Below are 15,210 nucleotides of genomic sequence, written 5' to 3' on the forward strand. Positions count from 1 at the left end.
ACTTCTATATTCACACGGATGCAGATTCAATGTTCCAAAATGCTTTTGAAAGTAGCATTTTTAGAGTACCGATTTTTTTTTCTTTTTTGCCACCCCTTCTGGGAATGTGATTCCATGACGAATTTTTGCAAGCACTTAAACTTTTGTAAATGTTCGTCACAAAAAAATCAGTTTTTTTTTGAATTTTTTTGAATTTTACTGTTCATCCGAGGTCATTTGAGCTGGGGCTCAGAAACTCTGTGTCCTGAGCCCATGTGAGCTCCCTTTATCAAGGAATGATTATTATGATTTTAGTTTTTCCAAGAAAAAGATGAAATTCATAAGATAATTCAAAAAGAATATTGCTAGGACACAAATAAAAGATTGACATGACTGAACCGATTCCACCTATAGGATGATGAAAACCAATGCAAAAATCAGCACGATACTAATAGATTGCGAATTGGATTAACTCCACGCTGAGAAAAATGGAATGAAAAGATCTCTATATCATAAAGGTTACACTTACTTCCAGGTAACAACATTACTTCCAGGTAAGTCCAGATAAGCTGCAAACTACCATAATAGTCTAGGTACATAGTCCAGCATGGGGTGTAAGCCTACGACTTGGCATTACTTACTTCCAGGTAAGTCCATAGTCCAGCATGGGGTGTACGCAAAAGAGATCTCTATACCGTAATGGTCAAGGCTCATCTCAGGATCCAACTCTCCCAAGTACTGAACCTTGGAGCTATTTAAATGATAAGCAACTGTAGCACCATCATCGTCCCCACGAAACAAGACGATTTCTTTGTAAGGGTGAAATCCGAGGCAATCAAGAGAAAGAGAAGCTTCAGGGTTAGGGCTGCACTTCTTAGGCCAGTCTCCAGTGCTAACAACATTTTCATCATCAGAGTCCCATTCAAAATCATCTTTTGCTAGTGCTTCATTGTATTCATCTACAAGTTTAAGGTTTACTTCATTCTTCAACAACAACTCTCTCTGATCAGGAGACTGTGAGATCCATGGTCCATTGTCAAGATGTTTCCAGAAACATTTTGTCCATACTGGCTCAAGGTTTATTTCATTCTTCAAAACCCAGTCTATAAGACCACATGATTCATGAAGAAACCAAACCTGAAATGTGCATCTCCCATCGATATACAATACACAGTAGACCCCTTTTTCCGATTTTCCTAGACGAGATAGTGATCTGATGCCTCCTTTTGGCAACTCAATTACTTGGTACTTATCACTCGACAAGTTTATTCTACAAAAAACAAAGCACCCACAAAGATCAATTACCAACATAATCATAAACATGATCATTGAGTGTCCGAGTATGAGTAATACCTCAGTAGAAAATCACCGTGTCTTTGCCTAAAAGGAACGTAAAGTGACCCCTGCCAGTAAGCTGCGTAGTACAAATTCTGATCAGATTTCCGATGTGATTTCACATCGTCAATTGTTCCGGCAGCATCCCCTTCTCGCATGAATGACCTCTCTTCCCAACACTCTGTCTTGGACGAGAAAACATACATGGTATACGGCGAAGGTGGCCACTCCATAGTGCAGGCCATGTCATCGGGTACATCACAGGGAATACGAGGAATGAAGAATACCTCGTAATGTGGCGAGATGGTAGGGTCATATGCGAGGTAGCGATTGTTGTGGCAGCGCCCGCAATCCCCATCGGGCGAGCACGCGCACGGCAGCCGGGGCAATGGCGCCCACTGCCGCGTGGCGGGATTGACCACCGTGTCGTTCTGAATCAAGAGGAGGCCATTGCAGTAATCCCTCATCTCCCCCGCGTACATTCCATAGTCGGGATCCTCTTCGAGGTAATCGAGCCTGCTGGTGATGTAGCGCGCCGTTGAGCGGCGGGCGAAGAGCATCGGGGCGTCTATGGTATCATTGTCCCAGATCACCGCGTCCACGGAGAGCGGGAGCAGGTCCGCGCGCAGCAGACGGTGGTGGTCGACGGTGGCCCGCCAGGACGTGCAGACGCAGCGGGATGCGGCGAGGCTGCGCGGCGGGAGGTGGCGGAGGATGTCGACCAGCACGTCAGTGCGCTCCATATCCATGCCGACCGTCAGACACCGTCGTGGCCGGAGGGGGGCAGATCTGATCGGCGTGGGGGTGGGCTGATCGGAGGTGACCGGCCGCGGCGCCGCGCGACCTCTTGGCGTGGCAGAGGAGGCGGTGACCTATCCTTGAAAGTCACCGATGCCTCTGGATGCGTCGTCAGCCTTGCCCCCGGCGACGAACTCGGCCAGGGCAGCACGCCTGCAGCGGCGCGAGGGACGACGGAAGGCGGCACCGGTGGCGCGGGACAGGGGAGAAGCGCCGGCGGCAGCTCCAGGCGAGGTAGTCGCAGGGCAGCAGCGCGCCGGAGCAGAGTGGCGGCGGCTGTTCTTCTGTGAGGATGGAACGGCAGTGCTCAGGCCGTCCACTCGTAACCCTACCGCACTGCGTATTTCCAGGCTTTTTCTTTATATAATAAAATAAATTACCCCTATATATTTTGAGGCCTCTTCGGCCCATCGAAGGAGAAACAAACAGTACTGGATGAAATGGGCTGCAAGCAATTTATGGGATTTTACATTAAGACCCTATTGCTATCTCCGACTTACTACTAAGTTTTTTTTTGTCTCTTACTACTAGGTAAGGGCATTGGGAGCTCCTATAAAACGGAGCTGCTAAAAATCAGTCGACTGAGACTAAGTCTCAGTCGACTGGGCAGCCGTTCGATCTCTGTGTTGCTTGTAGATTTGTGTTGGGGCGTTTTGTCTTTGTTTCGGCCTGTCTAAGGCGCAGACCGGCCCGTTTCCTTTTTTTTTGTCGAACCGCGATCCCGCGCAAGCGTTTTGCTTTTGTGGGCTGGGCTAGTGTTCGGGGCGGTCTTTTTTTTCCTTTTTTTGGGCCGCATTAAGGAGAGAGGAATGGGAAGCTACCACCTGTGTGGTAATTAAGAAGAGGGAAACGGGCAGTGGGAGCTCATTCCATCCATTCCCCAATCTCAAATCGAAAGAACTCCACAGGGGAAGAAGAGACGCCGAGCTCCAAGGTTTTCTTCAACGAACAGATTGACTTGCTACTGCACGCCCAATGAGAGAGGATGGCCGGCGCTGCTGATGGAGTGAGTTTCCTCTACCTTCTTCTTCATCTGTTTTTTTGTCTTGTTTGTTGTTGCTACACCGTAGATCTGAAGGGGATTTGGTTGATTTTTGTTTGGATGAAGTGTAGATTAATAGCTTCAAGCGTAGAATCGGCTCCAGGATTTTTAGCCATTTTGTGTGTGTCCTTATTTTTCAAGCAGTCAAAGAATGGAGGTGGTTATTTGTGGTTCATGTGGATGTAAAGGTGGGGTAGTTGCACGTATGAGTTCAAGATGTTTTGTAGTGCCTCAAGGCGGGCCAGAGTGAGTGGTTGGTAGGCCTTCTTAGGTGCTGCAGACCTCACTCCAAGTTAACTACATTTTAGTCTTTAATTTTAGTTAGCTTCAGTTAGTTCAGTTCTTGCTTCTTAGTCTGAATAATTCCATGCAGGGCTTGGTGTGAGTCAGGGACATGAGGTCCCATCCTGGGATGGCACGATGCTAAGTACATGTCTCTTGCACTGTTGGAGTTGTCACTCTGCCCATGTATTCAGTAGATACAGGTTTTGTCTGGCCATACTTTCCTGTCTGCCCTGCTTATCTTGTTTGTATCAAGTACTATTTGATTAGTAGTTTCAAGCATGGAATCGTCCCCAGAGTTTAGACCTTTTTTATTTTTAGTTTTGATTTTTTATGTGTTCATGCATAATAGTGTCTCTCGATCACGCGTGTCGATTGGCAGTATCGGCGTGGTGAATTTGAGGATGAAACTGGTTCTTTGCTTGTAGCTAGATTCACTTACCTCGATAAATAAAGCTCTGTTTTTATGTGGCACCTATTTTGTCATTCTGATTTTTCTTTTTGCTCTGTTTCTGAGGCTTTATCCAGTAAAGATTTTTTACAACTAGTAGTACTAAAATTTTAGTATCCCTAAGAGACTGAGATGAAGTGTTTTCTCCTTTGGATTGTACTGAAAGTAGTAGTATCAACACCATTCTTTTTATGCTTGTAGGTACTATAGAGAAGTTTTTCTTAGGGTTCTTAGCGTGAAGAATCTGCTATAGTAATTGATCCAGGGGTAAAGAGAGAGAGTAGAGTGCATTTTTACACCCTGTGTACATCAGTAGGTGACAAGAGAGATGTGTTTTAGGCCTGCTAAGTTGGCATTTTTTTGTTAGGATAAAATCTTTGCTAGTCATTCTTTTTTTGGGCAGCTTTTTCGATCTGGTGAGTGCTAACACCGATACGGTTCTTCTGGGATATTTGGTGTCTCTAGAAGTGGTTCCCTCATATCCCCTCATATCTATTACTGAGCCATCACTAGGAGTGGTTCAGTCCGTTTTTTGTTTATTTAGTCCAGATTATAGTAGCTTGAAGAATATGATTTTGCCAAAACATTTTTTTGCGGAATCAGTTACATGTTTTGAGGATTATTACTGAACTCAAATCCCCTCCTATGTATTACTGAGCCATCACTAGGAGTGGTTCAGTCCCTTGTTTGTTTATTTAGATTTTTGCTGAAACTCTATTTAATCAGTAGCATGTTTTTGAAATCTTTCTCTCGAAACAAGAGAGAGTATCACTGAATGTATCAGTGGGAGTGGGTATGTTTATTTGTTTTTCAGAACCCCTATCTAATCAGTAGCATGTTTTTTGAAATCTTTCCTTGTAAATAGGAGAAATTACTACTTAAATCTATCACTAGGAGTGGGCATGTTTATTTGTTTTGTAAGTTTTTTTGCTGAGACTCTATTTAATCAGTACCATGTTCAAATCTCTCTTTTTGTGAAATCAAAAGAGAATGATTAATGAAACTAAGTTTCTAGCAACATCATGTTTTTTCAATTTTCTTCTTTTTTGCTGAGACCATATGAATCAGTACGATGTTCATTTTTTTGTAAATGAATCAAGATAATATGGTCTTTTGGCAGATCCATCTTTTTCTATCTCCAGATCGCATTGTAAATACATCTTTTTGTCATCAGCGGCAATGCCAATGGTAACTCATCATTATCTCAAAATCCTTTTCGTTCGGAAGCATATAAGTATTGCACTAAAATCATTAGCTAAATATGTATGCGTCTCACTAGCACACATTTATGTTCGGCGCCCTTTTATGTGCATAGGAGATGGTTTGCAGAGTTTGTCTGAACACTTGCAACTACGAGAGCAGGGCAAGTGGCATCAGCATGTATGTCTGGAAGGAGTTCAAAATCACAGCGTTAACTCCGCAGCCTCTATTTTTTTTCTGATCCTTATTTTCTTAGTTTATACTCACCATCACAGAATATATTTGTTGAAGGTTGATCTTTTTTCTTTTTTTCTCCCTGGTTTCTGAAGGGACCCCTAGTTAACTCGTTGTTTACATTGAATCATTGAAACATGGTGCAACTGCATGTCTTCCAAATATGGTGCCAGTTGCATGCTCAACTATAGTCATGCAACTGCATGTCTCCCAAACATGGTGCAACTGCATGTCTTCTAACTTGGTAGCAATTGGGCATTCGTTTTGTCGGACAAGGAGAGGGGCCAGTTGCATGTCCCAAATTAGGCACGCAACTGCATGTCTTCTAACTGGGTTGCAACTGCGGATTTTTTTGTCAAAGGGGGCAGCGGCAAGAGAGAGGGGGCCAATTGCATGCTCAACTATAGTCATGCAACCGCGTGTCTTCCAACATGGTCGCAACTGCATGTATTCTAACATGGTTGCAACTCGGCTTTTATTTTTGTCGGAGGGGCCAATTGCATGTCCCACACTAGGCATGCAACTGCATGTCTTCTAACTTGGTTGCAACTAGGGCCTTTGTTTTGTTGGAGGGGCGGCGGCAAGAGAGAGAGGGCCAGTTGCATGCTCAACTATAATCATGCAACAACATGTGTTCCAACATGGTCGCAACCGCATGTCTTCTAACTTGGTTTCAACTTGGCTTTTGTTTTGTCAGACGAGGAGAGGACCAGTTGCATGTCCCACACTAGCCACGCAACTTCACCTCTTCTAACTTGGTTGCAACTGGGGCCTTTGTTTTGTTGGAGGAGGGCGGCGTCAAGAGAGAGGGGCCAGTTGCATGCTCAACTGTAATCATGCAACTACATGCCTTCCAACATGGTCGCAACTGCATGTCTTCTAACATGCTTGCAACTGGGCTTTTTGTTTTGTCAGAGGGTCCGAGGAGGAGAGGGGCCAGTTGCATGTTTAATCATAGTCACGCAATTGCATGTCTTTCCGAAATGGTTGCAAGTGGGGTTTTGTTTTTTGGGGGGCTAGCGACATGTAGATGGGGTTAGTTGCATGTCCAACTGTAGTCATGCAACTACATGTCTTCCAACATGGGTTGCAACTAGGCCTCTGTTTTTTTGGAGAGGGCGACAGGAAGAGGAGGTTACAATTGCATGTCCCCACGGTAGTCATTCAACTGCATGTCTTCTATCTTGGTTGTAACTGGGGCCTTTGTTTTGTCGGAGGGGGCGGCGGGAAGAGAGAGGGCGCCAGTTGCATGCTCAACTGTAGTCATGCAATTACATGTGCTCCTACATGGTGGCAATTGCATGTCTTCTAACTTGGTTGCAACTACAAGTATCTTAGTTTTGTCGGAGAGGGCGGCAGGGAGAGAAGGGGCCAGTTGCATACCCAAATGTAGTTATGCAATTGCATGTCTTCTAACTTGGTTGCAACTAGACTTTTTTTTGTCAGAGAGACCGACGAGGAGAGGGGCCAGTTGCATGTCCCACACAAGGCACGCAACTGCATGTCTTCAAACTTGGTTGCAACTGGGGCCTTTGTTTTGTCGGACGGGGCGGCGGCAAGAGGGGGGAGGGAAGTTGCATGTCCAACTATGGTGGCACGGCTGCATGTCTTCTAACTTGGTTGCAACTGCGCTTTTTTGCTTTGTCGAAGGAACTAATGAGTAGGGGGGCAGTTGCATGTCCCACACTAGGCACGCAACTGCATGTCTTCAAACCTCGTCGCAACCGGGGCCTTTGTTTTGTTGGAGGGGGCGGCGGCAAGAGAGGGGGGGGCAGTTGCATGTCCAACTATAGTCACGAAACTGCATGTCCTCTAACTTCATTGCAACTTCGCTTTTGCTTTGTCGAAGGGACCAAGAAGAGGGGGGCCAGTTCCATGTCCAACTATAGTCACGCACCTGCATGTCTTCTGACTTGGTTGTAATTGGGGCCCTTTGTTTTGTCAGAGGGGTGGCGGGAAGAGAGAGAGGGACAGTCGCATGTCCAACTACATGTGTTTCCAACACCTTTGCAATTGGGAGCTTTGTTTCGTCAGAGGGGGCGGCGGGAAGAGAGAGAGAGCAGTGGGGAGAGGGGAAAACTAGTCATGCAACTGTAAGCGTTGTCCTTGGACTACAACTGCATGTCTTTTTTACCAACATGGTTGCAACTAGGCTTTTTTGCTTTGTCGGAATGGTCAATGGGGTGAGGGGGTTGGTAAGATACCTCCCCCTCAACTAGGCAAACACAATTCCCATTTTTTGCCGTGTCCGCAAACACAAATCGAGCACATGATCTCACAACTAGCTTTGTCTTTTTGGTCGGAGTGCCGCAGGGGGAGCGGGCAGTTTTCAAGAAAACTTTGTTTGTTATATTTTGTAAAATCATATACAAAGTACAAACCTTTTTATTTTTCATTTTTCTTTTTGCATTAAAAAGATTTGTTTTCCCAAGGAATCAGAACTAAAAATCAATTGTTTTGTATCTTTTTTTAGGAAAGTATCTTTATTTTTCTTCAAGTCTCCGGAATGTGGACCCAGGCTCAAGAGTCTAAGAGAGAATGGTTGAGCAAGGAAGCCGCATCACGGGGGCGGGCACATCGAAGTTTTCTGCGGCAGAAGTCGTCGACGACGAGATGCTTGGCGACGCCGGCGCCCCTCCAGACTCGTCTTGCCCGGCGGACGAGGTAAGCTACCGGCCCCTTTTCCCCTCCACCCCCAAAGTTGCACCCCCGTTGCCGTGTGCGTGAGGCCAAATCGAGTTGTGGGATGTCAATGTTTTGTTGGCTAGGGTTCCATAATTTGGTGCGAATCAAAATTCTGAGAGGGAGTTGCAGGTGTAGATGAGGGATTTTTGGCATGTATTTTTTGTGCCTTTTTTTGTGCAAATCACAAATCTGAGGGAGTGAATCAGTGCTGTTTGGCTCGACCTTGTACTTTTCTGAACGCGAAATGGAGAGAACGATTTGAATAGCCAACGTTGAATGGAGATACGTGGCTGGGATCAGAAGGGATATCTTTTGTGGGGGATTGGGGGAAAGTTCATCGTGTTCATGCTTGAGCTCGAGGTAATTTTGTTCCCCTTGGGGCATGTGCCATGTTGTTGCCCACAAGGCTATCTTCAAGAACCCATTCAGGAAGGGAAACAAAATCCTTGTAAGTGACCACTCCTGATGTAGTAATACCGTGCAAGTGATCTGCACCTGTAGCATTTCTCACTGTAGTTGATCGATCTAGCTCTCTGGTCAACTACGACAGATCAACGAGTACCATTAAGAGGGGGAGTTCAACTTAACTATCTCTGATGCAAATTTTAAATGATTTTGGTGTAGTATTCTTAGCTGCTACTACTATTTTCTGACGCATATTGTATCGTGATCAAGGACCACTCAGGGTTGCGAAATTTTTTTTAGATATTTTTGGTCATTATTAGATGTGCTTGTCTGATCTACCTAACTGGTACAGTTGAGAGGGAATCCAATTGTCATCATTTTGTCAACATAATCAAGACCCCCTTTACTAAATTTGAACCACTTGCAGGTATGTGTGATTTTTGCTATACCAAAGCTGAAATCATGTATGTATGTGTTTTCTGTCAGAACCACATTGTTTTTTCTCACAGTTGATTTTTGCTTGTGTGAAAATGGGCCTGCTGAAATGCATGGACTATGGTATGAAATTAGTGAGATCGATCGATGTGTTGTTTATTCATGTAACTGGGGGCAGCAGGATTGATGAATATTGAGTGTAGCCTGCTTCATGCATGCCTCCACTCCACTCCGCAGCTTCAGCTTCAGTAGTGCTGATGCATAATGGTGCATTTGTATTCAGTTTTTTTTCTAAAACTACAGATGTATTGTTTGGTACTATCTTTTATACTTTTTTTGGGACACAGGGAGTATCTCGGTAATATTTTTGCTCTTTCTTTAGAGTTAGCACTAGCATCTCTTTTGCTTGTTCCCTGGAGTGTCCAGCTCACTTGTCCTAGTAGTTCACTGGAACTCTAGCTTACTTCAAGTACGGGACGTCTCAGGTCTGCAACCCCGAGAGCTAGCAGTTCCATTTTCTGCGTAACGGGCCAAACAAACAGCAAAAACAAAAAGGACAAACAAACAAAGCCCACACCCCAAGCCCATAACAGGGGAAATTAAAATTCAACAGAGAGGGAGGTAAAACGGGCCTACTTTGTCCAGGATGATGTCAGCTGACTGAGACTTGGCGAAGTCTCAGTCGACTGAGACGTAGACGGACCCCCTATAAAAATGCAAAAAGTATTGCTCTCTACATGATTCGAACTCAGCTAGCAATTTGACCCATGGGTATGCTTACCCGCGGATACCGTACCCGCATGGGCAAGGTATGGGCATAATTTTATACCCATGGATAGTACCCATACCCTACCCGTTAGGTCATGGGTAGGGCATGGGTATAGCCTTGTACCCATGGATATACCCATACCCTACCCGTTTATACTGACATGTGTACCTTACCCGTGAAGTGTGTCGTGAGATTGTGAACCTATGTTCAAGTTGGCACCAATCGTCAATTGGAATTGAGATAATTCTTATGTACTCATCTATCTGTTACTGAGTTGAGATAAATATTTTTTTTGGTCAAACGTGATATCGATGAATGTGAAATTGTGAATAACTTGTGTACTATTTGATCTACCCGTTGGATACCCAATGGGTATGGGTACGGGTAAAGTTTCATACCCGTGGGCACGGGTATGGACAGAATTTTGTACCCATTGACTACACGGGTATGGGTATGGTATTGCTCTGCCCGCCCCATACCCTACCCATTGTCATCCTTAAACTCAGCACGCCGAGTTCAGAAACAAGCGCGAGCAGCCACATGAGCTACCTGCCGTTTTGGATTATTATTAGAGTCAAATACTTAATAACAAGGCCGCAACGCTATTTTATTACACACAACCATTCATCTACTGTATCACTCAATTTTTTTCAATTATTTAAAAAAAAGATCGTGATTTTGAAAAATGTTCTTCATTTTTGAAGAAAAGTTCACAAAGCTGAAGTAAGTTCATCGATTTTACAAAAAAGTTCATCAAATTAGAAAAATGTTCATAGATTTTGGAAAGAAAAAATAATCAAATTGGAAAAATGTTCATCAATTTTGATAAAAAATTTCAACAATCTAAAAAAAACCTTCATCGAATTTGAAAATAAAGTTAATCAATTTTCAAAAAAGTTCATCAAATTTCAAAATAGTTCATCAAATTTGAAAAAGTTCACCAAATCTGAAAATGTTCATCAAATTTCGCAAAAAAATTCATCAAATATGAAGAAGGTTCATCAATTTTGATAAAAAGTTCAGTGATTTCGAAAAATGTTCATCGAATTTGGAAAAAATTCATCAATTTTCAAAAAAAAATCATCGTATTTGAAAAAAGTTCCTAAATTTTAAAAAATCAACAAATTTGAAAAAAGGTCATCAAATTTTTCTGTAAAAAAGTTCATCAAATTTGAAAAAGGTTCATCAATTTTGATAAAAAGTTCAACGGTTTCCAAAAACGTTTATTGAATTTGCAAAATTTTTATCTACTATTAAAAAAGTTTATCGAATTTGAAAAGAAGTTTTATCATTTGAAGAAAAAAAAGTTCAGGAATTTGAAACGAAATCATCGAACCAGGAAGAAAGAAGAAAAAAAGAATAAACAGAAACGAAAAAGGAAAAAAGGGAAAGGGAAAAAAAAGAAGGAAAGACGAAATAATAAAAGAGTAACGAGATGCAAATTGTCAAACCAGGGAAGGTGGCGTGGTGGTTGCTGCACTGTTGTTTGTTGTGGACGCGGCTGGTTTGATCCCCCGTGGGATCACCTTTCTTGTGTTTATATAACAAAGCGGAGATGGGCCGGCCCAACACGAGACGCTGCAGGCGCCTGTTTGCAAAATACACATTAACAGGTGCCGGCAGCGCCAAATAGTATTTGCCAAGGGCATTTCCTATACGGCGTCCACGGACGCACACCCCGCAATTTTTTTCATGATTGGTGAAGTTTTCTTGAATTCTTGAACCCTTTTTTGAAAACCCATGAACTCTTTTTCAAATCAATGAACTTTTTTCCAAAATTGATGAACTTATTTTTCATGATTGGTGAACAGATTTTGAAAAAAATATCAATGAACTTTTTTGAAAACCCGTAAACTATTTTTTAAAAAAATGAACTTTTTTCGAATTTGTGAACCATTTTTTAAAATCCGTGAATTCTTTTTCAAATTGAATATTTTTTTCAAAATCTGTGAACTTTTTTTTAAATTAATGATTTTTTTTCAAAATGGATGATCATTTTTCAAATTTGTGAACTTTTCTTCAAAAATGATGAACTTTTTCTCAATTGATGAACTGGTCACGGTTATTTTAAATAATTCAGAAAACTAAGTGCATTAAATAGCGCGGCCACATGTCCTTATATTATTGACACTTTTCTCATCCACTAGAGTCGAGTAGTTCTACTGGTTATTGTGCTTGTATGTGAAGGTAACGTCTCGAGTTCGAATCCTGCAGAGGGTGACCTTTTTTGCGCTTTTTTGCTCGTCCACTACATAGCGCCCCGAGTGGTCGTGGCAACCGGGCCTATCGGCCTTGATGGGCCAGGTCCAGGTTGGCAGCGTGCGGGCGCCAGTACCTGTTAGCGGCGCCAAAACCGCCGCTTAGGAGCTCCCGTAGGTAAGTGTCTGTGAGGACCTCCTATTTGACAACCTGCGCACAAAACATGGGACTATATCTCGTTTAGCGCGAGTTTTTTCCGTCTCGCCGGAACCTATTGCACCAACACTAAAGCTACTAGGCTGGACTGTTTTCATCTGTTTTTTCCTTCGTCAGTGAAAGAACATGTGATGCCCTATGTATGATTTTGGTAATTAATGACATTCTCTATGGACTAATGATTGTCTTGAGTTATCTATACTCCTAATGTCTCAGTTGGTAGAATAGCCTCCACGGTTTATTTTCGTCTAGTTTAATTTCGTCTCACTTTCCATCATCATATCCTCACGTTGATTTTTTCACCCTCCCAATAAAAACTTACTTAACATTTACAAACTTTCCTCAGGCACGTCACAAACGGGTAGGTACTGATATCACGTTACCAAACAATAAAACCCCATTTTCATAGAAATCAATTCAAAATCCTAACTTTCCTAAATTCTTACCTTTCCTGATAACAACCAATATTCCTTATGAGGTTTCGTTCGTCCACCACTTCCACCGATCGAAGAAACAATCTTCCGACAATCACCCCTCCACCGATATTAGCATTTTTTTGGAATGAGATTTGCGGGTTATGTTTTTTGCGATTCTTTCCAATTGTGACTTCTCCTTTCGCTCTGGCTCCTTCTCGCATAAACACCTCCACCACAGCCAGCTGACGCCACCCCAGACCTCCTGCCTCTCCACACCTTCTCCGCCACCTCCTCCTCGTACTGCATTGACTATCCCTCCGCCATGTTTGTCCACGGCGGCGTCAAGGGCATGGATGCAGTCGGCCCTAGAACATCGACATCCGTCGCTGCTTCTCAAAGGTCTCGATTATCTGCTCCCCACACTACAAAAAAAGACACTTCCGTGATGATACGTGTTTGTCACAGTAGGTCACGTTTTCTGTCATGCATGTATATCCATGACGATTTTATGACAGAATCAAGATAGTCATACCTGTCCAGTGCTGTCGTAGAAGTGTTTCATGACATTACCAAAATTATCATCACGGAAGTGTCAACTTCCATGATGGTAAATGGCGTGTCATGAAAGTGCTTTCGTCAAGGGTGACCGACACGTGGCATCCACCGTAACGGGTCGCCGTTAAGCTATCGGGTCCGGTTTTGGATCCGATAACCCGTTAACAGCCTGGACCAATGAGGATTTTCCACGTGTAAAATTCTCATTGGCCGGAGGAAACACGTGTTGACTCACCGTTGGGACAGATGTCATCCATTTTTTGGACAGGAGGCGCCTATGATAGGCTAACACGTGGCACGGCCCAACAGTGGCCCATTCCGGTGAAAAAGGCCAGCCCAGTAAAAATTAGCAGGCCGGCCCATATAAGGCCTACTTGTGTCAGGTCCATTTAAGCCCACGGCCCATACGAGATGTGCCAATTCAGCCTGTCAACGGCCTGTTAAAGATTTGACACCATTGCAGCCCATCGTCAGTTCAAGCCCGTTAATAGCCCGCTATATATTTGGGCTCAATATCGGCCCGATGTGATTTCGGCCGGTTAACGACCCATTCAAGGGATGGGCCAATTTTCAGGAGGTACATCTTTCGGCCTTTTAGCGACCCATTTAAGTGTTGGGCCAATTTCCGGCCCGGTGTGTCTTTCAGCCTGTTGACGGCCCATAAATGAGTTGGGCCATTTATAGTCGGACCATAGTTTTGGCCTTTTAGCGACCCATTTAGGTGTTGGGCCAATTCCTGGCCTGGTGTGTCTTTCAGCCTGTTGACGGCCCATAAATGAGTTGGGATTCTCAACGCATTGTAGAGAGGACCATAAACGAAGAGTCCCGGTACATCTGTAGATAACCTGCATCAGAGAAATACTTTTATCATTAAACACCTTATCATTTCTACATACCCAAAGTGACCCAATAACGGCAAGCGCTCCCACCCTAAGTAGCGTTCTAAACTTGCGATCAATCCGATGTAACCAATTGCCAAATACATTAGCAACACTACAAGGAGGATGCAATCCAAAAGCTATTTGGATGACTGATCATATAGAACGAGCCAATTTGCACTGGAAGAATAAATGTTTTATTGTCTCATCATGATGACAAAAGACACATTGCGGACTTTCATGTCAATTCCTCTTAATAAGGTTATCTTTAGTAAGAATAACTCCTCGACAAAGATACCATGCGAAGATTTTATTCTTAAGAGGTATCTTCATCTTCCAGATCTTTTTGTTATTATCAACTGGCACATCAGACTGGATTAACGCTCTATACATGGACTCCACTGAGAATTTTCCATTCCCATGAAGATTCCATCGGAATACATCAGACCCATGTGACAATTGCACCGTAGACAACCGCTGGAGCAGGATGTACCACGATTGGAGTCTCGGTCCAATTAAATCTCTTCAGAACGTCACATTTAGCGGAAATGATTCCAATACCGTGGCGATAGTATCACCCTTGTGACACACAATATTGTATAGAGCCGGATATTGTTCCCGGAGTGTGGCGTTTCCTAGCCACTTGTCCTCCCAGAATCTAATTTTCGAGCCGTCCTTAATCGAGAAGGATCCATAGCAGAAGAAATACTTCTTCGTAGACCCGCCCAAAAGTGGGAATCTCCAGGATTCCAGTATATTTGGGATACTGCCTTTGAACCCACATATTTCCTTCTCAGGAGGGTTTGCCATACACCATCTTCCGTTAGTACTTTAAACAACCATTTGTCGAGGAGGGCCCTATTCTTAACCTCAAGATCATGAATGCCCAGCCCTCCTTGGTCTTCGGGACAGCAAACCACACTCCATTTAGCCAGTCGATATTTCTTTCTCTCGCTATCTCCTTGCTAAAAGAATCTTGATCGAAAATGATCCAATCTATGTAAAACTCCTTTCAGCAATTGGAAGAAGGAAATCATATATAGTACCATATTACTTAGTATTGTATTTATGAGAACCAATCTTCCACCCAGAGATAGCAGTTTTCCTTTCCAACTGCTAAGTCTTTTTTGCAGTCTCTCCTCGACGTGTTTCCATTTAGCATTTGTGAGTCTCCGATAATGTATCGATATCCCCAAATATGTGACCGGAAACTGGCCTAACCTGCATCCAAACAGTTCAGCATACAGGTGGGCCTCGTCTTGAGTGTCGCCAAAGCAAAACAATTCACTTTTATGAAAAATGATCTTAAGACCTGAGAGTTGCTCGAATGT

The 15,210-nt window shown here is 43.4% G+C and overlaps 1 protein-coding gene across 1 annotated transcript; it reads right to left on the reverse strand.

Moving 5' to 3' along the window:
- Nucleotides 1–436: 436 nt before the first annotated feature.
- Nucleotides 437–2,433, reverse strand: LOC147967920 (uncharacterized). Its single transcript, XM_087522586.1, has 2 exons — nt 1,333–2,433; nt 437–1,249 (listed from the first exon to the last, which is right to left on the reverse strand). Exons 1-2 carry the CDS (start codon nt 2,061–2,063, stop codon nt 613–615), a joined length of 1,368 nt encoding a protein of 455 aa, XP_087378712.1. The 5' UTR covers nt 2,064–2,433; the 3' UTR covers nt 437–612.
- Nucleotides 2,434–15,210: the final 12,777 nt, after the last annotated feature.

This window comes from Triticum urartu, chromosome 5A, assembly GCF_056163025.1.
Source record: "Triticum urartu cultivar PI428250 chromosome 5A, HENAU_Tu73, whole genome shotgun sequence".
Lineage (NCBI taxonomy): Eukaryota > Viridiplantae > Streptophyta > Magnoliopsida > Poales > Poaceae > Triticum > Triticum urartu.

Bases quoted from the DNA above. Each gene is read 5' to 3' on its own strand.
- LOC147967920 (XM_087522586.1), bottom strand. From the start codon at position 2,063: ATGGATATGGAGCGCACTGACGTGCTGGTCGACATCCTCCGCCACCTC. The intron at 1,250-1,332 runs GTATTACTCATA...TGTTTTTTGTAG, and splicing joins CACGGTGATTTTCTACTGAG to AATAAACTTGTCGAGTGATA.